The following is a 26,742-nucleotide window of genomic DNA, read 5'->3' as shown; positions in this document are numbered from 1 at the left end:
TGCATTTAGTCCCAATTTTTGAATGGCCTTCCATGAAACATTGGGCACACAAGTCTTTCTTTTTCCTTCCATATCTTTATCTCCCGGACTACTCTGGGTAGTGAGAAAATGACATGGACTTAAATAATTGGAGAAGAAAAAGTGGGAGAATTATAAGCAGCTAAAAGTTTTTGTTGGTCTGGAACATAAGGCTGCATAATGAGAACTCGAAAGTAAACATATGAAACTAAAGCATTTAAAAGGACAGCACGAATTCCAAGCTACAAAAATAATCCAAATTAAATACAGTATGAGCAAATATAGTTAGTGATTCCAACTGAATCAATAAGGTTTAAATTAATAAAACCAGCACAAGTAAATTTTAATTGCTGAAAAATTCAAAATCAAGACTTACCTTTACCAAATAAACTTTATATTAGTTCCTCAAGAAATGACTAGTTAGAAGCAGAGCTTGTGGCTTTGCGTAATGCCATCATTTAAAGAATTGTTAACACCAGCATCAGGAATATGCTGGTTGCCTGGATCTGGAAATGAGCTACCCTGCGAACTATTTGATTCAGAAGCAGTTTGGCATGGTTCTGGATCTGAGCTACCTTGCAAACTATTTGATACAGAAGCAGCATTCATTCTGGTATTATCTCTGGTGTCAAGATGCTCCATCATGCGTGATATGGTAGCAATTCCTGCATTAACCTCTCTTCTAACTTCAGAACCAAGATCTGACATATTAGTGTTGCGGGAGAACAATCTCTCCTTCCAACCCCTCGTGCTCTTAGTAATAGATTCTTTGTATCTTAAGAAAATGAACAAAATAAATAAAAATGAGTATAAACAAGGAATTTTGTAGACCAAAAGGAAACAAGAGTTTATATATCAGATTTTATGCATACCTCATTGACATTGCATTAAATCGAGATTTTAGAGATTCTGGAAATGACTGGAACTCTGACTGCCCAGCTCCATCTTGACGAGTTGGAGAAGTTTGAGTATGAGATCTTCTACAAGGTAACAAATAGATCACAAAAATAAGCAAACAGATTGAGAGAGATAGATAGAGAGAGAGAGAGAGAGAGAGAGAGAGAGAGAGAGTACTGATTGTTAGATGAAGTTCCCTGATAAGTGGGAGCAAGGACACTTGATCTAGATGCTGAAGCAGAAACCCGGACAGGTTGACTAGAATTAGCATGAGGGGTAGAATCTTCTCCCAAGGTTGAGAGAGGAGGAGAAGTCGGACTAGCTACTGTGATTGAAGGAACTGGTTCACCTTCACCCCCCTGAGTTGGAGAAGAAGACACAGAAGCAATTGAAGGTGCATCAGGATGACTTGAGAACACAAGAAAATGTGGACGAGCCTGAGTTGATGATCTACTCCTCTGCCCTTCCCTCCTTGCAATATGGCGTGCCCTTCCCATGGCAGCAGCAGCAGCTAAGTGCTGAATAATACGCTCTTCAAGTTCCGCATCAGTCACACTAACTGGGAGCTGTATTGAAAGACAAAATTGGATTTCATGAATCATCTAAATAAATTCACATGGCTTGTAGAAAGATAAAGAAAGCTCCCAAATAAATAATTAGATCACATACATGCTGTAATTCAAAATCTCCGAGGGTTGGATGATGAAATATTGTGGTATTTCTTGGTGGATTCATTCTTAATGTCTTTTCGTGTTCTATCGCGTCGAGCAACTCCTGGCTGCCAATACATACACATTAACACTATAGTCAAATTAAGTATCAAGCAAACCAAATAAATTAGAAAAAGAAAAAGAAAAAGAAGAAGTCGAAATAGAAAATATAACCTGCTGGGATCCTTAAGGCTGATGGATTGCCAACACATAGGACACTGGGAGCTTCTCTGACACCTACAATAAAAGAGTCACATCAATACTCTCAGTGTGGTGTGTGTGTGTGTGTGTTTCAGGGGAGGTGAGTAACCAAGAACTTTCAATCACATTCTCTTCTGAACAAGCAATAATAGGTCCTAAGCATTGCAGCCCCAGGTTTACAACATGGTACTAAATGCAATACACAGAACCTATGAGCTAATTCAATATGAAATAAAAACATGAAACAAATTTAAGCATAATGTTCTTAAAAAACATAATTCCTAGTTTGCAATTTATGCGACATGTTATGAAGAGCATAATACTTTATCCTAAATTTAGATATGAGTTGTACACACATCCAAATGGGATATTACCTTTAATGCGAACGCATTCTGTTGTTTAAACACATATAAGGAAGCCTAAAAACCTTCAAACTCTTCTCTAGAATATAAATGTGAGAAATAAATTTTACTAATTTGATATAACAATAAATGAATGTTTTCATCATATAAATAACGCATAAGTTGTTATCAATTTCACATAACATGTTAGAAACGATGAAAAAGAAGTTAGGAGAGGAAGTATCAAAATGCATTGTATTGTATTCTATTATCTTGTAAACATTGCTTACAATGGGTATATGAAAGTTTTATAACTAACTTAATAGGTAATGAATAAATATAGAAAGACTACAAAAAATGTTCTCAAAATATTCTGACAATAATCACAAAATATTCTAACATAGCACATGTATTAAATAATTGTCCTGTTTCTGCCAAGCACGCATCCTGTTCTTTTTTAAATTGTCATGTTAGTGTGCCCACATTTGTAGCTTTAATGTCCAATGCCCATATCATGCTCTTAGGTATCTTGTACTGAAATAATAGACAGCAGTATTATGAAACATACAATTTATAGCTCACCATTTAGGTCACCATCTCATCAAAGTTTAACTTCCAATTTTTCTTTTTGGATAGATACATGTTCAATCCGCAATAGCTTATGTTAGAAAGCAAATAGACATAGAATCACACAGAAAATGACCCCCATCCAGTTGATATCACGAATGCGCATACTGTAATTTGTATGGTAGCTAATTAATTTTCCTTCTTCATCCTTTATTTTCCCATTAATGCTAGAAAAGTAACCAGACAATCTAACCTCCTTTCTGACCAGCTTAAAAATAAAAAATCTCAATAGTAAAAGAAGTTGGACTAGACATCAATCCAACCATAGTTAAATGACATTACCACTCAAGAATGCATTGAAGATGAAACTCATGTTTGCAACTGGTGACCTGCATCAAAAAAGGCACATTTAGCTCTGAGTGAAGCCAAATTCAACCAATGAAATTAGATGTAAACACCAAATGCATACCGTTGAAGGATCGCTTTCACAAAACGCTTCAAGGCATATGCTGCAAGCATCATCACACGCATCTTGAATGCCTCCTTCAACAAAAGCTGCAGCAGATGTCAAATGGTTCTCAGACTTTACAACCTCTTCCATCTTTGCGACCTTCAAAAAGAACACAGTTCAGCGAGCAAACTAGTATGTTAACCCAAATAACACTCAGTTCCAAATGACCACGCACCACCAAAAATAATTCTGCTATGGCTGCTTATTTGCTAAAATAATGCACACATCAACAGTGCCTTGAAAATTGAAATGATAGGAAATAAGGATAATAATAATAATAATAATAATACAGACCACACAAGCTCCAAGAAAAGTAATTCAAGTAAGATCATATTTATTGAAAAAAGAAAAAAAGAATTGCATTATTTCAAATTGGCTCTTTTTGACATAAGATAAATTCACTCAATTTGACAACATCTAGCCGATGAGAACTTCTACTAGCTTTAGAACTCTGTACAATACTTTTTAGCACTAGAAACGCATTTGATTGTTAGGTTTCAGAGTCAGGAAATCCCATATCTAGGTATTGGGAAAAATTATTTCTTTGTTCGAACAAGCAAAAGAGTAAAAGGAATATGCATATAAAAGACACTAAAGGACTACCACCCACATACATAACAAGAGGGGCAGGAAGCTTATATTCCCAACTAAACATCATTTGCACCCAAAAACTGAAAATTGATTCAAAAAAATCTACAAAAGATAGAAGAACCTAATTTCAAACTAAAAAGGGCCTTCAAAAGCATGAAAAAACCCTTTTATTGCACTAACACCAGATGATTTACACAGGCACACGACACAAAAAAACCACACCCTTTTTGTGTCTTCACCACTCCAGCTAACCTCCAATTGAAACAAGACCTAACAATCACAATCAAATATTAAAGACTGAAAACCATGCCACCGCACAAGGAATAGGAAGATGGTTGGCAGCATCCATCTTTGTCGGAAACCAGGCAACATCAATTAACATAACCCTGCCTGCTGCAGTTCATATTTGTTGATACTGACAGTAATCTTTTGATGATAACAAAAACTATCCTTGTTAACAAATCATCTTTTAGAAAATATTTTCCAAATGTGTTGATCCTATCTCAGGAAAACAAATATTTTAAGTTTCTCCTTTGGTATTTGGTAGATGAAAGTGCTCGCAACAATCACAAACTTTCACTAAATTGTTACTCAAAAAACCTCAAAAGTTAATCTCAAGTTTTATCAAAGTTGAAACCAGTTTGGTCGACCAGTGAGAGTTTTCTCCAAAAGAATCGGTTTGGTCAACTAAGGACCAAAGCATATGCTTAGTCGACCAAAGTTGGCCAATAAGTTTTCAAATTTCTGATATTTGAGTGTAGTTGATTAAAGTCCTTACGTTCTGTGTTTGGTCAACCAAAGTCTTCCAGTGACCTAGACAAGTTTTATCAATGACTGTTTAGTCGAAGTTAAAAAGTTTGGTCGACCAAAGTCTTCCAGTATAGTCCAAGACAAATTCTCAAAGCCAGTTTATTTTATCAAAGTCAAAGTTTGGTAACAAATTTTTCTGATCTTTCTACATTAAAAATGACTTCTAGCCTAAAATTGTGATCAAATCTCACTCTTTTAACTTATCTCTCTTACATATAATTTACCTATATACTCTCATGTATTTATGTAAGATTTTTGGTGAAATACAAATATTTCCTGTTTTGGTTAAGCAAACATGCTCTTCGTCTTTGTCTAAGCTTGACACTTTCATAAAATAATACTTTGACTTGCAGATTGAAATGTCTAGATAGTCTTTAAATCTGAATGCTCCTTTTTTATTGGCATTAACGGTAGTTCAAAGACTCAAGCATTGACCTTACTAATTACATGTTTCTAAAAATTAATGTTCTACGAAGTTGGAGCTCTCTCTCTCAGGTTGAAACTAACATTAGCAAAATTCAAATTTGAATTCTTTCAAATGGTGAAGAGTACTCCAATGATAAGAAGCTACTGAGAGACTTTAAAAGTAGGGACACAAGCATTTGCTTACACATCAGCAAAGAAGTTCAAGGCATTCAAGCATTCGTTTGAGTTGTACCATTGCTGTTCCAGCCTTCATCTTTGATTTTTAAAGGGTTTTAAGTCATTTATTATTGTTATATTTAACTCACCTGCGTGTGAGGAGATCTCACATTGTTTGCGCGGAATTTGACTTGCTACAGGAGTGTTCTTGTTAGCAAGGGGACTCTATTGAGGTTCTAGCTCTAGAATAGAAGCTAGGGATTGCATCTAGGTTTTGGCTCCTGAACAAAAGCTTGGGACCGCATCAAGATTCTAGCTCTTAGACCAAAGTTAGGGTTGTTATTGTTTCATAGCAAAGCTTTCAAGCTTTATTTGAAGGGAGAGGACGTAGACTCTAAAACCTGAACCTATATAAAACTTTGTATTTGTGCTTGATCACATTCTTACTTTTCCATCTCTATCTATTAATAAAGAACACTTTAAATCGAACTCACTATATCAAAGGTTTGATAGAGAAATCCACAATTAAATTTATAAAACCCAATTCACCCCCCTTTTGGGTTATTTTTCTGGGAAACAAAACCATTGAAGAAAGTATTATTTGATTTTGAACAATTGTAGAATGTTTTTGAAATGGAGTAAATATTGGGTCAAAATAGTTTTTGAAGAAGAAAAGTTTTGAAACATGGGATTATGTTTTGCACACTCTCAGTTGTTTTCTGCTGCAAGAAAAACATTCAAAACATTTTCATTAAGTTTCAAAACATTTTGAAATCTGTCAACTCACTATTATGCAAAAATCTCTTCAGATTAGATTTTGTCAAAGTTACCAAAGCTAGGTCTAATTTGTTTCCCTTCATCAGAGGAATCTGTCAAATGAATATCAAGCAAAAATCCCTGCAGATTTTGTCAAAATTACCAAGATGGATCCAATTTATTTTCAACCATCAGATAACCAAGAGAATACAAAAGGCTCCTCAAAAGAGAAAGAACTATATGATTGATTGATTGATGAAGATTGACTATTGATTGTTTGATTGTCAAGAGCTCTTGACAATCTCTCACAAGCAAAGTCTCAAGCACTGAAGTTCTCAAAGAAACCGTAGTTCTGCTGTCTGCATCGTTCAACTACTCGGTTTCTTTGTTTATTTGCTTTTGGTTATTTCTTGTAAAACAATCAGACCCATCAAGTGGCATTTGATTTCAGTTGGGACCTTTTAAGAGGTCATTTGTGTGTATTTGGTACACTGATTCAATAGTGTATCAAAATTATATTGATTTAGTCAAAAAGGGTTTGTAGTGGTCCTAGAAAACTAAAAGGTATTGTATTGAACCTTTAGAAACCATTGGTTGTAAAGGTTTTGAGAGGTCAGCCTGAAAACATCCTTCTAAGTTGGTGAAATATCTCTAGAGGTAACTAGAAAAGAGGATGTAGGCTTGGTTATAACCAAACCATGATAAATCATTGTGTGCCGCTTTTTGATTTCTTCACTTTATTATTGCCTTGATCATTGTCATATTAAAAGATTAAATTTTAGGAAACCCCCAATTCACCCCCCCCCAAAAAAAAAAAACAACTCTTGGGGTGTTTTGATGTGAAACAAGCAGAAAAATGCTATCTTGCTTGAATAAATCTCACAGAAAAGAGAAGAAAATATATACACAATACATCCTTATCTTTTCTCCTATAAAGTAGGAGATGAGATAGGATATTTTATCTCCTAAATATTAGGATATTCTATCTCCTAACTTATAGAGACTAATTTAAACTTTAAAATACAAGTTTACAATATTTAAACTATAAGACTAAAGGCCTTATCCATTGGTTATCAATCTTCAAATTTGAATTTCTCTTCCTCGTCCAACACTCCCCCTCAAGCTGAGGAGTAAATGCACGTCATCCCCAGCTTGCCAATTAGAAATTCAAAACCTGGTCTTACCATTGCTTTGGTGAGCACATCTGCTACTTGATCAGTGGTAGAAATATAAGGCAAGACTATCCCTCCTCCTTCAATCTCTCGTTTTATAAAATTTCGGTCTATCCTAACATGTTTCATGCGATCATGTTGGATAGGATTCTTCACTATGCTTATTACTGACTTACTATCACTGTATACCCTTGTAGGTTGAACCAAAGGTATCTTTAGGTCTCCAAAAAACCTTTCTAGCCAGATTACTTCACACATTCCTTGAGCAATAGCTCGAAACTCTACCTCAGCACTACTACGGGCTACCACTGATTGTTTTTTACTTCTCCATGTCACCAAATTTCCCCACACCTTGGTACAATATCCGGTTGTTGATTTGCTGTCTTCACTTGATCATGCCCAGTCTGCATCCACAAATCCCTCAATTCCTCTTTCCTTTGTCTTCTGAAACATCAACTCCTTTCCAGGGGTTCCTTTTAGATATCTTAGAACATGAAACACGGCATCCATATGTCTTTGTGTAGGAGAATGCATGTATTGGCTTATTTTACTTACTGCATAGGCTACGTCAGGCCTAGTAAGAGACAAGTAAATCAACCTCCCTGCCAACCGTTGGTACTTCTCTTTATCCACAGGGACATCATCTTCTTCTTCTCTTGATTTCCATCCTTTATCTAATGGAGTTCCAGTAGGTCTACAAGCCATCATCCCGGTGTCCTTTAGCAAATCTATGGTGTACTTCCTTTGTGAGATAAATAATCCTTCACGGCTTCTAGCAACCTCCATACCTAAGAAGTATTTCATAAGCCCGAGATCTTTGACTTCAAATTTGGATTTTAGCTGCTTCTTTAAGGTCTCAATCCCTTGTATGTCATCACCTGTAACAATTATATCATCAACATAAACAATTAGAATAGATTTCCTTCCATTTTCTGAGGATTTTACAAATAATGTGTGATCAGCTTGTCCTTGTTGATACCCAAATTGAATTAAGGTCATGCTGAACTTTTTGAACCAAGCCCTAGGTGATTGCTTCAACCCATATAGAGATTTCTTCAGCTTGCAAACCTTGTCTATACTAGCCTCCTTTTCAAAACCTGGTGGTACTTTCATGTATATTTCCTCATCCAAATCACCATTAAGAAATGCATTTTTAATATCAAACTGATATAGTGGCCAATCTAAGTTTACAGCAATTGAAAGGATTACCCGGATCGAATTTAATTTTGCCACAGGACCAAAAGTCTCCTCATAGTCTATCCCATAGGTTTGAGTAAATCCTTGGGCCACCAATCGAGCTTTATATCTCTCCACATTGCCATCAGCTTTATGCTTTACTGTAAATTCCTATTTGCACCCAACTATTTTCTTTTCTAAGGGTCTTCTCACTATATCCCATGTTCCATTATCCACTAATGCCTTCATTTCCTCCATAACAGCTGCTTTCCATTTCGGATCCTGCACTGCTTCTTGAACATCTTTTGGAACAACTATATTGTCAACTTTAGCAATGAAACCTCTGAACTTAAGAGATAACTTAGCATAAGTTAGATAATTTTTGATAGGATATTTTGCACAGGATCTTAAACCCTTCCTCAGGGCTATTGGCACTGCCCAATCTAGCCCATCCTCAAGAACTGCCTCACTGTTAGCATCATGTGTTGATCTGAAAGTTTCTGTGCTATCTCTGGTTATTTCCTTTCCAAAGCTGCAGTCATCCTTTGATGGACCAGCTTTTGGTAGAGATGATTGGCATTGCTGCTGCTCCGTTTGGTTCCTTGGTCGTCGGGAATAAACAAATTTAGGTTCAGCAACTGAGTTAATTTGTGGCTGAGAGGAAAACTGACCAGAACAATGGTCAGATGTTTCAAAATCAGTTGATTTTGACTCAGAGGCTGTGTCAGGGGCTGCTGGAACTGTTTCAGAAAGGGATGGGACTGCTGGAACTGTTTCAGAAAGGGATGGGACTGCTGGAACTGTTTTAGAAAGAGATTCCACTGGCAGTGTATTGTCATAGGTAATGATTTCTCCCCCTTGAGAATACATTGGCAGTGACAGTGGAGAGGGTATAGGCACAGATGGGTTGGACTGATAGAATGAGATATTTTCATAAAAGGTGACATCGGTGGAAATGTAATACTTGTGAGTCATAGGGCTGTAACACTTGTATCCCTTTTGGGTAGGTGAATAACCAAGGAAAAGACATTTTAGGGCCTTGGGATCAAGCTTAGTCCGAGATGTGTTGTGGTTATGAACATAGACAACACAACCAAACACCTTCGGTTCAAGAGATTGTAAGAGAGGAACATGAGGATATATAGCACAAAGGGTCTCAAGGGGTGTTTGGAATTGCAATGTTTTGGAGGGAAGACGATTTATGAGATAGGCAGCCGTAAGAACAGCCTCCCCCCAATAGGAATTAGGGACATGAGTGGCGAACATCATAGCCCTAGCAACTTCTAAGAGATGCCTATTTTTTCGTTCGGCCACTCCATTTTGTTGTGGTGTGTATGGGCAAGAACTTTGATGCAAAATCCCATGGTCAAGAAGGTAATTATTTATGTCATGAGAAAAATATTCTCTCCCATTATCAGTCCTAAGAATATGAATAGAGACTTGAAACATGTTCAAGACAAACTTGTGGAACCGTTTAAAAATATTGCTAGCTTCGGATTTCTCTTTCATAAGATATACCCAACAAGCCTTAGAATGGTCATCTATGAAAGTTATGAACCATCTAGAGCCCGAAACATTTGGGAGTTTAGAAGGACCCCAAATGTCACTATGAACCAAGTGGAATGGGGATGAGGGTTTATATGGTTGAATGAAATGATGAGCTTTAGATTGTTTAGCAAGAGTACATTGCTCACATGAAAGATTGTGATCTTTATTAATGAAGAATTGAGGATACAAAAATTTTAAGTAAGGGAAACTAGGATGTCCTAAACATTTATGCCATAACATAGCTTTGGCATTTGAATTAACATTTAGAACAACTTTATTTGAACAAAATGGGTTTGAAGGACTTCCTTTCAACCAATAAAGACCATCCTTAGCTTTAGCACTGCCAATCATCATCCCCGAGGCTTGGTCCTGAAATAAACAACAAGATGATAAGAAGATTACTTTGCAGTTCATGTCCTTGGTAATCCGATTTACAGACAACAAATTGTAGCTTAATCCTGGTACATATAGGACTGAATTGAGTTTTAAGTCAGATACACAAACTTTCCCAAGTCCTAATGCAGGTGCAATAGACCCATCTGCCATAGATATCTCAATCATTATTTTACATGGCCTATATTCAGTCATACAATCCATAGAACTAGCCATATGATCGGATGCCCCAGTATTTATTATCCATACATCCTTAGGAATCTGTTTTGACATAAATGAGCAGTGAGGATTACCTTGTAAAGCAACTGATCCAGTAGGTTGATGATTAGAAGACCCGGTTGAGTTTGTACCTTGGTTTAGTAGCCTGTATAGGGTTTGGATTTGTTCCTCTGACATATTTAGATCTGTTTTTGATCCCTTTTCCACAGATTTCGGTCCACTCTCTCCGGATGTGGCAGTCATATAAGCTGATCTAGTGCCTTCTCTCTTATTCTTTGGTTTCCAGTTGGCTGGTTTGCCATGGATCTTCCAACATGTCTCTCTTGTATGATATGGTCTCTTGCAATGATCACACCATTGCTTCTCTCTCCCAGCATCCTTTTGAACAAAATCTCCTTGTCTAACAGTGGCTAGGGCAGACTGTTGATGGGATAAATCATCGGCAAATTGAAGCATTACTTTGCGTCGGCTTTCTTCTCCCCTAACTTCTGCAAATACTTCTCTTAAACTGGGCAAAGGTTTAGTACCTAAAATTCTGCCACGCACTTCATCTAAATCACTGTTAAGTCCATGGAGAAAATCAAATATTCAGTCTTTTTCAACCATCTTATTATACTTAATGCTATCAGCCACATTTTCCCAAGTTATAGTATAGAATAAATCCATCTCATGCCACAATTCAACCAAAGTATTAAAATAATCTGTAACATTCAAATTACCTTGTCTGGTATTTTTTATGGCCAACCTGATTTCAAAACTTTGAGATGAATTATCCAAATCTGAGTACATCTCTTGCACTGAATCCCAAATCTCCTTGACTGTTTTGTGAAAGAGGTATGTCCTTCCAATCCTAGGCTCCATGGAATTTATCAACCAAGCCATAATGGTTGAATTTTATGCCTCCCAAGTTCCATATGTGACTGCTGTCGGTGGAGGAGCAAGGGTAGCACCGGTTAAATAGCCTGATTTTCCCTTTCCCTTGATCACCAATAAAACGGACTGAAACCATTCCCTAAAATTACTCCCATTTAGCTTATGGTGAGTAATTTGCAATGGATGGTTGTCGATTGAATGGCTGGACAGGTTTGGGAAAGATTGAGAGGTAGCTGAGGGATGAACTGCACCTGGAGAACTGGTGGCTGAAGCTTCTGTGAGACTAGGGTTTTGAATTGTATCGCCCATGATTTTGAGGAAACTAGCAATCGGCTGAGATAGACTAGAGATTTTTCCTATGCTCTGATACCATGAAACAAGCAGAAAAATGCTATCTTGCTTGAATAAATCTCACGGAAAAGAGCAGAAAATATATACACAATACATCCTTATCTTTTCTCCTATAAAATAGGAGATGAGATAGGATATTTTATTTCCTAAATATTAGGATATTCTATCTCCTAACTTATAGAGACTAATTTAAACTTTAAAATACAAGTTTACAATATTTAAACTATAAGACTAAAGGCCTTATCCATTGGTTATCAATCTTCAAATTTGAATTTCTCTTCCTCGTCCAACATGATGCAATCTAATTGTTTCCATTATTAATTTTAAGGGTTGTGCAGTGAACACCTATCCAAACAAAAAATTGAATTAAAACCCATCCAAAAAAAAAAACAAAAAAGACCAATTAAAAGTAGCATTGGGAAGTTACACTCCTTTAAAGGAAAAAATAACCTCATTTATCCCACAAGGCTTCAAAAAAAGCTTTCACATCAAAACAACTAAAACTCGATTGCATACCTCCTAACAAGTATGATGGATAGATAAATACAAAATACCTAGGTGTTGCACCAAATCGTCCACTTAAAATTAGTCAATGATGTCCACAAGTAACACCCTAAAAGACTTCCAAAACATTTTAATATAAGAGATATATAAATTGATATAATTTCCATTTATGGTCCACCCTAGCAAGAGAGGAATTTTTTAGTAGCTAATCCAAAACACACAGCGATAAAATAATTTATGCATGCTTAATTTCATCTTTGAGAACAAGAAAGCAAACATAGCTCTTGCTGGACATAAAGATATCCATTCTATGAGGTCATCTCATTCATAACAAATCAAGTTCTCGTTATTGGTAGCACAATCCAAGCATGAAAAACCAGCCAAGAGGGCATGTGTATCACTTTATCTTCAATTCATTTGAGCTAAATATGATTGATCTTTATGGGAACTTGATGGAAACCTAGCACTTTATTAACCTTTATAATCCAAAAAAAGATAGTTATCACTTTTCCCACCTTTAAACAACACTCACAAACCTCACCTAAACACTTGACTATACACAGAAAAGCTAAGCCCATCAGCCCTTTTCACTACCAGCAGTCAGAAAACTAGAAAACCCTAAAACCCTATTCTCCTTGGAACAACAACTAATTGAAACTAATCCTAGAAAAACCACCTAGAAAGCTGTTACACTTGGACGCCGCGTTGAATGCAGAATGTTGCATAACCAGACCAACTAAAAAGGGTTACAAACAAAAGCCATGTAACTGAAACTACAAATTGAACGGGGGTGGGAAAAGGAGGCAATCCTCACTATCATCTCACTTCCACATAAAAAGGAGGTAAGAAATACATCTGCAATTGTACTTTTTCTTAAGCGAACAAGAAACAGACAAGCATAAGCCTAAATTCCCAACAACACTAAAAATTAAGCATCCAAACACCAACCAATATTTGAAGACATCAAAGAAACGAAGCAGAACGAAAGAACATATAAGCCGAAGCGTTCATACCAATAAAATTTAACCATTATTATACAAAATAAACAATTCATCGCATCACTAGCGGATTTTCAAGTAACATTAAACGGGGGAAACCTAAAGTTTAAATGGGGGAAAACAGTAAAATCCAGGATCACCTTCAAGCAGAGTAGCGAAAACCAGAAAAAGAAGAAAACTAGCCCTATTCAGTATTCAGTAACCGGAATTGAACAAAGCCCCAAAATCGGCCAATTTTAAGACAATCAAAGAGACACCCGTGTATACAAATACAAATGCCACATATTACTGTGAAGATTGCTCGCGAATCAATTGGGAAGAAAGATTCTCGAAATCACCTCCACTGGATTTGGAAGAGATAATACTACACGTTAATCTGAAGCAAACCTGAGTACAACGGCAATGACTTTGTCAACTTTTCTCACTGCTTTTCTTCTCAGGAAATTTTCAAAAGTAGGACCCGTTACTAAAATATGCAAAAATAAGACACTTTGAAAATCTTTGCAAAACTAGGACTTTCGTGAGTTGAATGGACAAAAATGACCCCGCTTTTAATAACCCCGCTACTTAGGGATGGTCTTCTCCCTCCCTCCCTCTCTTCTGTCACTCACATTCTGACTCGGCCGCCGTCAATCTCTCACGCTCGTCTTTCTCAGAGCCATTATTATTGTTATTCACTTGCCAAAGTGTTGCTGCTTCTTCATCAAGCGTCTTATTCGCGCCCATTGTTCTTATTCCTTAAGCGTTGTTGAGCTCGCACATTAATCGGCTTCTCTCGATCTAGGTATTTAGTTATTTTCCAATCATCGACAAGATATTTTTTCTTCTTTTCCAAAGTTATGAGTGGAAAATTATGCATTTCGCCAGATATCGGTTGATATATCGGCAATTTACGTCATGATATAGGTTTAAACACAGAACCAATGATATCACATATAAAGGATGTCTCACAGGTCGCCAAATAATTTTGAAAGTTAAGAAATTAGTTATGGAGAAAACAATATCGGTGAATTCATATCGGTTAATTAACCGATGTTTATTAACCGCCAAATAATTTTGAAAGTTAAGAAATTAGTTATGGGGAAAACAATATCGGTGAATTCATATCGGTTAATTAACCGATGTTTATTAACCGATTAATACTGAGGAATTCGACATCTCGGTCAAATAATATCGGTTTATATCCGATGAATCAAAACCGATATAATTATGACACCTGTTACCGATCCATTTCCTCTAATAGAATGATGTCAAACTAATGGACATTAATGAGGACATATTAACAGTTAAAACATATATATTGGTACGATATAATTTACAATATTACTAAGATGATATATACATTACAATAGTTTAGTTTTCCTTTCTCTTCTTGGGATCTTTGGTATCAAGGTCGGCTGCAAAATCCAGTGCATCCGATACTGCAAAAGCATAAAGATCCACAGCCATATGAGACCTGTAAAGTTCAGCATGCTCCTAGGTCATCTCGTTTATTGAGACATTGTGGGCCATGAGTTCCATCCATTTGAGAACAAATATCCCACAATCACCACCCCTGTCAATTGTAAGCAAATAACATTTATATCCATCATAATCCAAATAAACAATGTGCTGAATAACCTTAACCTTAACCTTACCCAATTTGCTGAGGACCTTTTTGAACCTTGAAGTCCCATTTAGGCTTCAACTTAAATCCAGGTGTTAAGACGTCGTAATTACAATCTCTTAGAAGCTTTGGAACCATATGTACAAGATACTCGAACTTAGTTTTGTAGTTTTTTGGTGTGGTCGAGGTATATACATGAACACATTGAACCGCGAATTCCAGCCCTACCAAAACCCAATGTTTATCATCTACATTTGCAGGGCATAGCACGGCCTCAACATTTAAGAATCCGTTGGTATCTGTTGTCTCTCCCCAAAAATATTGGCAAGGAATATCATGCTCCGTGAAGTTTCCCCACTTTCCTGCCTTCAACTGATCCCACGCACTCTTCAATAATTGTTGTGTGCGGTCAAAATCACAAATGCTTTGTTATTTTGGGAAGTAAATTCCAGTCCAGATAATATATATGGTTACGACACTTACACTAAATGTGCTTGGAACCAATGCTAATTTTGTATTGGTTGTCTTTGTTTGTTTCATTCTTTTATTCAACATGTACACGTAGCTATCCATGTGTTGCAAATATTTAAACCAAAAAGATCATAAGCAAATACGGTTATAAATATCGGTTTGTAACTTACATACGAAACCGATACATTACAATGTATATATATCGGTTCGTAACTTACATACCAAACCGATACATTACAATGTATATATATCGGCTATATATATCGGTTCAAGACCGATGTAGGAAACCAACTAATTAACATATAACCGATAAAGTGTAGCCGACGTAGCTATACAGCAAAGGATATATGTAGGTAAGTAAGTATCGGCTCTTAACAGATAATTATAACCCGATATACACAACAGAACATATATAGTTAGCTAATGACTTACATCAGATCGGAGCCATTAGTCTTTTTTTGATAGGATCTCAAAAAATTCCTTATCCATATAATAGCAGGAAGCTTTGATAACTGCTGTTGTATTTGGATCGTTGAGAAATTTATGTAAGTCCTCCACCCAATAACCGCTTGGAGCACCTGTGGGTTTGGGATTCAGCTTTGGGAGTTTCGAGGTGAATGATGTTACTCTCGAGTCTTCCTTATTTCCCTCGGGGGGATTCATAATTGATTCAATGGCTTTTCTTTTGTGCCCCATCTGCACACCCGTCCTCTGGAATGTCTCCTTAATAGGAGTATCTGCTTTTATTTCATCTAATGACGGGTTTATTGATTCTGTTTGTGTCCCCTCTATCAATTTCTCAACCACAGCCACAGCCTCAGCAACATCGCCTACCGTCGTCTCCTCTTCCCCGTCCTCCACCGAAACCTCACCTTCAACATCTTTCCTCTCCCCATCCCCCTCCACCTCACGGTCATTCCTGTCGTCCTCCCCCTCAGGTACCGGTGGCTTGATTGACAATCGCTAGCAGATGAAAGTAAACATATTCTTTATGTCGGTGCTCTCTTCCTTATCTCAGGTAAACATGTGCCTAAGTGCCCCGAGCTCGTTTTTCACTTCCCTTAGCTCGTTTCTCACTTCACCGAGCTCGTTTTTCACTTCCCTTAGCTCGTTTCTCACTTCACCGAGCTCGTTTTTCACTTCCCTTAGCTCGTTTCTGACTTCCCTTAGCTCGTTTCTAACTTCACCGAGCTCGTTGCTGACTTCCTTCCTTTCCTCCCGAACTTCCTCCATTAAACCATCTAAATCGTTCTTTATACATATTGTTTCCTTCGCTTCAACACTCCTTCCTCCCTGGTTTATTGAGTCAACCTCCATTACATTTGCACTCCCTCCGACTCCTTCACCTTTATTTACTTCTTCTTCTTCCAATACACCACGTGGCTCAATAAAATAATCCCCCCTCCTCTCCTGTTCTGTTGGCACAATGGGGATAACTTCCCCATCATCAAATAAACGCCCCTGCAAAATTTGTTCTTGGTTGATTTTTTTATGTGAAAGTATCCATTTCTTCAGCCTTGGAGCTTGAGGGCCTGATTCAATTCTCTCAACAATTCCCAGCTTAACCAAATGTGGCATGACCTCAAATAAAAAAATCTGCATATGATACAAAATTAAGGAAATAAGTATTAGACTACTGCTTCATAATACAAATATTAGAACAGTGTTACGGTTCTAATAAGACATGTCGGTTCTAATCGGTCAGATATCGATATGGTATAATCAATACGATATGGATAAACTAAGAGATATTGTATAACCGATATCATATTCGTATCGATTTATCCATATCGATGATCCACCAACACCGATATATACCTGTAAGGAAATTGGGAAACCTCCAATGTCGTATGTCTTGTTATCGTTCTTCTGTCTGAACGCATTCAAGATGCCTCGTCTGGCACTATCTGTCGTAGAGATGAAGGAGTCGTTTGCCCAGGGGAACCTGTTAACCTCTGGCCAATTAGAGGCCAGGTGAAAATATCTGATATCCACCTTCACGCCATGGGACTTGGAATTGATTTCATTTATAATCATCAGATATGACATAGAGAGACGATCTTCATCAGAACACTGCTCCTTACCACTAGCAATATCCCGCATATAAATCTGTCTTAACTTGGCCCCTAAAACCCCTTTCTTTTTGTTATAGTCGAGGAAGAATTTGGCAAATAGTGCAGGACTCCCCTCCACATTGATTTTCCGATTTGATGCTTCGATGTTTCCAAACTTCAACCCCGTGATCAGAGCAAACTCCTCCCTCCCAAATTTTACATCCTTCCCACATATTCTGAAGCACAAGGAGCCTTCCTCGTCGTTGTCTGCTATCTTCAGCAGCCTTAACAGTAGACTGTGGACTAACTGAATGCTCCATGTTAGTCCCTGTACTCCATATACGAGCTGTCCAAAACAAGATGCCTTAAACTGTTCCTCAAGGTCAGGCTTATGCCTCAGTGTCGCCCTAATGCCTTCAACAGTATCCTTAAAATGATCAAGTCTAGTAATCCGAGCGTGGAAAAACTCATTGATTTCCAAGTTATCATCATCTAACCTCTGTACAAAAAAATAAAAAAACAATATTAAGTTAAACAATACAATCTTTATCGGTTACAAGGAACCGATCAAGTATATAATATAAGCGATATCGGTTACCCCATATCCATACGGAGTAAACGCTAAACCCTAACCATCGCTAAACCCCATATCGGTGGTGTATATATATGCCGCCGATGTATGTTAACCTATCAGCCTGTATTATGTACGTTGGTTTATAACATATCTTCGCCGAACATGATGGCCATAAACCGTTGCCCCTTCTTCATCTAGCGAGAGATAAATGCTAACACATCCGCTAATATTATAAATACGTCGGTTTATAACATATATTTTCTGGATTCAGTTCATCTTCTCAAACCGGAACTCAGTGGTATGTATTCATATCAAATTATTCGCTGCCAATCTCGTCAAAACATCAGCAGACAAAGAAAATAGTCCAAAATCAAACCTGATGAACTGTCTTCTTCGCGCTCTTGCTCTTGGCCGCCTTCGATTGCTTCTCGATTGAGCTAGCCATCGTATCAGTAATATGGAATAAGAACGCGAACCAAATTGGGAATAATGATCTAATAGAGGAAAAGGCGGTCAGGCAACGCAATTATAATAAAGACAGAATGTGAAGCGAAGAGATGCAAATGAAAGGGTTCGACTGATCATATACACCTGGTTAGTCCAATCGGTACCCATTACGTTATAACCGATATCACGTTATGTATGTTCGGGAGGAGATTTTGATCCTATCAGACTTTGTCGTGGTATGGACCGCTTCCATTAATGAAACAATATCGAATCAAATTAGGATATCGCTTCCATCTAAAATCGTTTCAGGAATATATGATCGGACTTGATTCCCTGATAAAATCCGAATGAATATTCATACTCCATCTATCGGACTTAATACCACGATATAGTCCGGCGGACCACATCAAGGCCGATGGATTACTAATAATAATTGTAATATTTTCTTTTTAATTCGGCCAATTAGCACCAAAAATACAAACGGTGAACGGTTTTTTCGTTTATATCCAATCGTTTCAATTTTGGCAACAAGTACCGATTTTATGAAATTACTTGCAATTTCAGCCTGCTCTCTAAATCGATTCCCCGGGCGTGTTCCTTTTAATAGGTGGCACGCTACGTTGCCTATTTAAATGGGAGCCATATTTACTGTGCAACAAAACAAGGACTGCACATGAAGAGACCGGACTATTCTTATATATAAATGTGTCCGATCGGACTATACAAGGTCCGCGTTAGTGTGAAGTGTGAATTGTCCGATCGGATTGGATATCGCAATAACCAGAAAACGTTTTGGCTTTTGGTGCTAATTGGCCTTATTTATTCAATTTTCAGTTTTTGATTTTGGTAGTCTATTTTTTTAATATTGAAATACGTTCTCTTTGTGAAGTTTAACCTAATGCCCAAGACCCGTTTTACTGATGATTTTATGTGAACCGCATATATAATTTATGTACGGCACCCACCGTTCCGTTGCCCGACTTTTGGTATCCCTTCTTTACTAGCTCATTTATTACACCGTTCGGTTCGCCGACTGTTGGCATCCCTTCTTTAATAGCTCATTTATTCCACCCACTACTCCCACCACCCTATATATATATATTGATAGATTGGATTCAGAAAGCACCAGCAGCAGCAGCATGCGAGGGTCATGCAAGAGAAGTGCAAAACAAAGGCAAACCCATTGATCAGTGGGTTTGCATTATGTTTTGCACTTCTCTTGGTTCGCACGCTTTGCATTCTCAACATTTGTAAGAATCCCATACCAAGGCCAGCAGTAGATGTCACTTTCCTTGGGGTGCTCACATTTTGGATTGCCCCGCGTCCTATTGCTAGTTCATATTCCAGGTATGTAGCCAATGCACTGCTGACCTTAACAAACAACCGATATAACCTGGGTCATTTCCTTACACCCTGACTGAATATCCTCGACCACATGGGTCAATTCCCTCAGTTGCCTAACTGGTTTGAATACGTCGTGTGAGGATCACACGACGTATTCAAACTAGTTAGGCAACTGAGGGAATTAAACCATGTGGTCGAGGATATTCAGTCAGGGTTCTCTGAGGGAGTAGACACTCAAGGGAAGTGTAAGGAAATGACCCAGGTTATGTCGGATTGGGAAGTAATATCGGTGCAGAGACATAGAGAGATGAAGCTAGAAACCGATACAACAGTACCGATATACAGATAAGATGCTAAGTTGTTTAGTTCAGCACGCTCAGATTTTCCTGCATCCGGTTGGCAAGTGAAGTTGGCAATATCGTCTGCTGGTGCTGTACTATAATCGGTTGGGTACGGATACGTCGGTGAATTGATATCGGTTTAAATTTTATGTATTACATCCTCTGTCCAATACCGATATGTATTCGGTTATATTCGATGCCTGCTCCATTTTCAGAACATGTATGAAATGATTGTAAATTCATTAGTTGATTACAATAATGTAAATGTAAATGTTCTTGTTTCCCTGTCATTTTGTCCTTTCTCTTCTTTGTTATTTCTCTTGTCATTGTCGATTATATATTTCTCTGGAATGGAATTAAAATACGAATATATATAATATAATATATCGGTTTGGAACCGACATGAAAACACGATTACAACAAATTAAACCGATATGTATACACCCATATTATGATCTCGCCTACCACATGCAAATTGTATCGAATTGAACCGCCATGAAAACAAGAAACAATTTGTTAAAAAGGAAGTCGGTTACGTTTATTCACTGCTAAAAATAATATTGGTTTTTATCCTATCTAAAAACGTATCCGATACTAGCTCATTTAATCCACTATATCGGTCAAACGTACGAGATACACAACAATACTTTGTGCGACGGTTCGGTTGGCCGACACCGGTGCAACCTCAAATATAACGAATGTCTTATCGGTTAAATTTACTATTAATAATGCAATGAGGACTGTTTATACGTTTGCTTACATATTAAAGGCAACCGAAACCATATTTGATATTCGCACCGATACTAACATGTACGATGGATCGATATATGAAACCGAAATCTGCTTCAGAGTCCTCTTAATGCCTCTAACATTGTTTTTGAATTAACCGATATGTATACACCGATGCGTTTGAAATATCTTTTCACCGATCCAAATTACGACAGATACAACCGACATAACCTGCCTCAATTCCTTACACTTCCCTAACTGGTTTGAATACGTCGTGTAAACCTCGGCCGATCATTTACCGTTATTTGCAGGGGTTCGGTTGCCCGCCTTTTGGTTATGTTATATGGCTGTAACCGAGAACCCATATAACGTATCAGGACAGCGGTTTATGGCCAATAAGTTTCCCCCATATCCTTTAAACAAACTAAATGTCGTGCAACCAAACTAGAAATAACCATTATCTTATCGCGGAAACATACTATTCATAATGCAATTAGTCGCGTTTTCTGTTTAAAATATTTATTTTGCAGTTCCCAATGTATGCCCCGATATGACATTTCATCCTTCGGACAACAATGCCCTTCCCGCGCAACACATGTAGATGTTAGCGATCGCTCATGTTATATCGATCTTATATCCGATACTTTGTTTAACCGGAATAGTTTATGGTATGTAATATCGGTTATAACCGATATGTTTTTCCTATCTGCTTTAAACAAACCAAATTTGGTGTTATATCTTAATAATGCAATGATACATGTTTTATATTGATGTTGTTTTCTCGCTTCAAATCTTTACTTTGCAGTTCCCAATGTCTGCACCGATTTGACTTTTTATCCTTTGGACAACAATGACTTTCCCGCCCAGCACATGTACTTTGACTTTCTTCCCTTCCCTTTTCCATGTTGGTTTCGTTCGTTTTTGTGTATCTAACTGCTCTGTATTCTCGTTGCGATTCCCTCATTACTGTCCCAGGTCCGTATTACTGAAAATGGCTCGCTCACATGCGTCGTTTGATAAGAACACAACCGAGAAGGCGGAGAAGAAGGCCATTCACATGAGCCAGATTAAGACCAGAAAGAAGGTTAGAACAATATTCCTTTGTTTTGTCATGTTTTGAAATACTCCACCGACGTATGTCGACATGGGCCTACCGTGAAATGCTGATTTGTTAACATTTCGGTTTTAACCGGCATGTTTTCTTTAACATCCTATATGTTTTTTAAATTATTATTGTTTTCTCTATTTGCTACAGATAGTTGATGCTAAATTGGAGATCAATAAGTTTTTCAACGCCAAAATAACTAGACTCGATCATTTTGATGCCACTGTTGAGTTAATTAGGAAGGCACTAAAGAAGAAGCCTGAACTAGAGGAACAGTTTAAGAATTCTGCTTTCGGCCACCTAGTATACGATTTGGATGGACTCACATGGAGCAATCAATTAGTCCACAGTCTACTGTTAAGACTGTTGACGAGGGAAGACAATGACGAGATAGGCTCCCTATGCTTCAGAATATGTGGGAAAGATGTAAAATTTGGCAGGGAGGAGTTTGCTCTGATAATAGGGTTGAAGTTTGGCAACATCGAATCAGCAAAGAGGAAAATCAAGGTGGTGGGAACTCCTAAACTGTTTACCAAGTTTTTCCCTGACTGTACCCCGAAGAAAGGTGTTTCAGGTGCAAGGTTGAGAGAGTTATTCAGGAAGGACATTGCTAGCGGCAAGGTTAAATGTTCTGATGAAGATCTTCTCTCTTTGTCATATCTCATGATCATCAATGAAATCAATTCCAAGTCTCGTTCGAAGAAGGTGGATATGATATATTTTCACCTGGCCTCCCATTGGGAAGAGGCCAACAGTTTCCCTTGGGCAAACGAATCCTTTATTTGTACGACAGATGGTGCCAGAAATCACATTCTGAATGCGTTCAATTAGAAGCAGCAGAAGGTGAAGACATATGACATGGGAGGTTTCCCAATTACATTACAGGTATATTTTTAAATAATTGCATCCGTTACTATATATCGGTCTTCATTGCGAAGTATATCAGTTTTATCACTTCGGTACAGCCGATTAATTTAACCGACATGGTTTCAATGAACCGATATGCACAGCCGATATGTATAATATAAAACATTATAAGGCATCTAATATATACTTTGTTTCTTTATGCAGATATTTATGTTTGAGGTAATGCCACATTTGGTTGACCTCCAACTTGTGGAAAGAAATCAAGAAGGCCGTCAATCTCCAAGAATAAACAAATGGAGACTTTATGATTCAAAATTCACCTAAGACCAGATTTCGGAGTTGGGAATTTTCGATGAGAAGAATAAAGGGTATGTTACCCCTATTGTGCCAACCGAGGAGGAGATGGGTGAACATTATTACAAGAACTCACAATGCGTTTTTGTAGAAGAAGAAGAATCAGAGGATGAAGAAGAAGCAGACGAAGAAAAGGAAGTTGGAGGTGAAGGAAGAGGTGAAAATGTTGTGGAGATGGAGTCATTAAACCAAGCCGGGGGTAAGCGTGAATACCCACAGAAACAGAGGACTGTCAAGAACTATCTTCAAGGTTTAAAGATAGAAATTGGGGAAGTTGTGAGAAGGGAAGTTAGGAGGGAATTGAGAAACGAGTTGGGTGACATAAAGCATATGCTTAATTTAATCTTACATCAATTTTCAATCAAATCAACAGTCACCCAGGATGAGCATGAGCTGAAGGATGACGAGGGGGATAAGGTGGAGGTTAAGGAGGGTGAGGTTGATAGGATATATGAGAACCATGACGATATCCAGGGGGAGAGGATGGGGGACGAGGGTGAGAGGATGGAGGATAAGGGGGAGGCGGAGAGGACGGAGGATAATGAGGGGGCGGTGGAGAGGGCGGATGATAAGGATAGGGAGGTGGATATGATGGAGGATCCGAAGGACGGGGAGGTGAAGAGGCTAGCAGAGACGATTGATGCCAAGGCAGACAAGGATGGGGAGGTTAAGGTGAAGGAGGAGACAAAGGCCTCCGACTCAACAAATATGTCATTAGAATTAATACAAGCTATAACTCCTGTTAATGAAACATTCAATAGGAGACGCACAGACGAGGCGAACAAGGATGGGGAAGTTGAGGTGAAAGAGGAGACAAAGGCCTCCGACTCAACAAATATGTCATTAGAATTAATACAAGCTATAACTCCTGTTAAGGAGACATTCAAAAGGAGACGAATAGAACGGGGCAAGCAAAGAAATACAGTCATTGAATCAATAATGAAAGCCCCCGGTGAAAATAAGGGCGACGGAGTTCAAACATTCATATCCGCCCTTCCGAAGCTGAATCCGCAAGGTCCTCCTAACGGGGATTGGCATCGGGAGTACCAAATTTCTTAAAAATTCCAACCATTATAAGAGCTAGCTGCTGTGATATGGACAAGGCGTTTTTTGAGATACTGTCCACACCGGACAGTTGGCTCCTATCTGATGTAAGTATTTAAAAATATCGTATCGGATCCGTATATCGGGTCTTACTCGGTTGCGTATGTAAGTTTTGATTTCATATTTAAAATCAAAACGGCACATTATTCATTGCTACGTACGCATGATATCGGCTAATATCCGCTATAGATAACCAACATATTATTATTATTCATTCTATATCGGCACATTATTGATTGCTTGGCACATTTTATTCATTCTATCCATCGGTTTTGTATATCGGGTGTTACCCGATATAGCGAACCGATATTTTTCAATTTGATGCATCAATTTCCAATTACATTATTAATTTAATAATTCTTATTCAAGTTTCTTTTAATCTTTGCAGCACATTGATAGCTACGTATACATGATTAATAAAAGAATGAAAGAATCACGGACAACCAATGATAAATTATCATTGGTGCCAAGCACATTTGCTGTAAGTTCCGACGCAATGAATATATCTGTAAATTATTTCATGGAATTAACTGTGTTTAACATTATGAACACTGTCATTTTGGCCCCATACAGCAATCATTGAAAGCTTCGTGGTTCGAATTTCAGAAAGGCAGTTGGGTGCCTTTCGGAGAACCAGATTTACCTGTGCAAATGTTTTGAAGAGATGCACTTGCTTCCAACGGATTTTTGAACGTGGAGAGCGTGCTATGCCCCGCAAATATAAATGATACACATTGGGTTTTGGTAAAGATAGAACTGCAATCTCAGATTGTTCGTGTTATCACCTCAACCAAACCTGTAGACTATGAAAATAAGTTCCAGTATATGGTAGATATGATTCCCAAACTCCTAATAAGTTGCAAATACCCCATATTTAAACCCGATACTATTTTGACTGACAAGTGGAGGTTTTGTGTTGAAGAAGGTCCGCAACAAACCGGGTTAGTATATGTTATTTTATAAAAATTTGTAGTTAGTGTTTTTGGTGTTAGTCCTATTAATGGAAGGTGATTGTTTTTTGGTGTTACAATTGACAGGGGTGGTGATTGTGGGATTTTTGTGCTCAAATGGATGGAATTCCTGGCCAACGGTATCTCAATACAGGAGATGACCCAGGAACGAGCTGCACATTTTAGAAAAGAAATGGCTGTGGAGCTCTATTCTTTTGCAGTCATGGATGCAAAGGATTATGCAGCCCAAAGGGCTGGCAAATTATTCAAAGATAAAGAAGTTGCCCATATAGAGAAAGAGAAAGAAACTCCCAAACGTACAAGGAAGAGACGGAAATTTTTTTACTGAATTTGAATATATTTTAGGTCATTGGAACCTCAAATATTCAAAGATAAAGAAATTTTAAATGTTGTATTCAATAAGGATTATACATTGTATTTGAACCGTCTTTATATAAAATGGCAAACCCTTTCACATTCGGAGGAAAGTATATTTAGTGTTTTCAATAAATTTACCCCACCGCGCCTAACATGTGTATAAAGCCCGTAAGTTCATTTTACGGGCATAAAATCCCTTGTTGGCCCGAATATCAATTCACTGGATAGGACGAGCTTTAATGCCCGAATAAACCCGTATCGGGTTTATAGCTATAATAAACCCGATAGGTATACTTTTGAATTTGGTTGTTCATTTTACCGACGAATCCTTCAGAGGCAACATCAAATTGGGGGTTATTTATTTTATGCCTCTTACTTTAATACGATCCCCCCGCTCCTGATAACTACAAAAAACCCTAATTTAACTAATACCTGATTATTAGTACTTATTGCACACTGTTACGTATACCCCTGGTACTTCCATTTTACCCCTGAAATTTAAAACACCCGTACTAATTAAACCCGAATTTCCTTTCACTCACCCGATCGCTCCTTGTGATTGTCTTCGTTAAGCCCAACTCGCTATCTCTGCCTAAACCCCACATCCGCCCCAGAACAAGCGAGCAGCCGCCGCATTAGCGTTGAACGTCACCGCCGAACCCTAACCGCCGTTAAGAGGTGAGTCATGTTGTTCTTTTGTGTTATATTTGTCGGACACTTAGACTTAAACGGAATCCGTATCATGGCCCGGCTATGTTTCTCGATGAGGGACGGAATGTGGACCGACTGTCTTGCCGACGGCGCTTCGTCGTGATGAAGACCCGTTGGCGATGATGACCGTCTGCATTCGTGGCCGGTCTGCCTCCTTGTAACCCGATGAAGCTAGGCAGCCCGCGATCGTGGGTCCCGGGCTTAAAATGTAATTTCAGGCCAACCGGGCGTCATGGCGCCATTGACGTCGTGCCTCATCGCCACTCCGGACACAAGCTATACCGTTTTTCATTTACAGGCTTAATATGCAATTTAAGCCCGTTTTAGGGCTTACAAACTACTTTAGGCCCGCTAAATAGAACATGTTCATGTACCCCATTAGATATCGCCTTCCTATTATGATAACATAAAGGTTTTCCCTTTTTAAATTTTGGTCGATCACTGTCAGGTGGATGCCTACCAGATGTTGAAATTTACGTACGTTCACGC

The 26,742-nt window shown here is 38.0% G+C and overlaps 1 protein-coding gene across 6 annotated transcripts in view; it reads right to left on the bottom strand.

Moving 5' to 3' along the window:
• LOC127789842 (E3 ubiquitin-protein ligase RHF2A-like) overlaps nt 1-26,742 on the bottom strand; it is a 64,979-nt gene that overhangs the window by 2,301 nt on the left and 35,936 nt on the right. For 2 of the 6 annotated variants that reach the window (XM_052318859.1, XM_052318858.1), the window contains exons 3-9: nt 3,204-3,344; nt 3,077-3,123; nt 1,800-1,862; nt 1,585-1,693; nt 1,093-1,481; nt 891-998; nt 395-793 (exon numbers count right to left, since the gene is read on the bottom strand). In XM_052318859.1, the coding sequence (XP_052174819.1) occupies nt 439-793; nt 891-998; nt 1,093-1,481; nt 1,585-1,693; nt 1,800-1,862; nt 3,077-3,123; nt 3,204-3,344 (1,212 nt within the window). In that variant the 3' untranslated portion in view covers nt 395-438. Of the gene's footprint in view, nt 1-394; nt 794-890; nt 999-1,092; nt 1,482-1,584; nt 1,694-1,799; nt 1,863-3,076; nt 3,124-3,203; nt 3,345-13,358; nt 13,728-26,742 lie in introns of those variants that run through there. The other 4 variants (XM_052318862.1, XM_052318860.1, XM_052318861.1 and 1 more) reach the window with 4 other exon arrangements.

The sequence above is a fragment of the Diospyros lotus genome, chromosome 14 (assembly GCF_014633365.1).
Source record: "Diospyros lotus cultivar Yz01 chromosome 14, ASM1463336v1, whole genome shotgun sequence".
Taxonomy (NCBI): Eukaryota; Viridiplantae; Streptophyta; class Magnoliopsida; order Ericales; family Ebenaceae; genus Diospyros; species Diospyros lotus.
The sequence above is the reverse complement of the archived record's forward strand: the minus strand, read 5'-3'. Positions and strand labels throughout refer to the sequence as shown.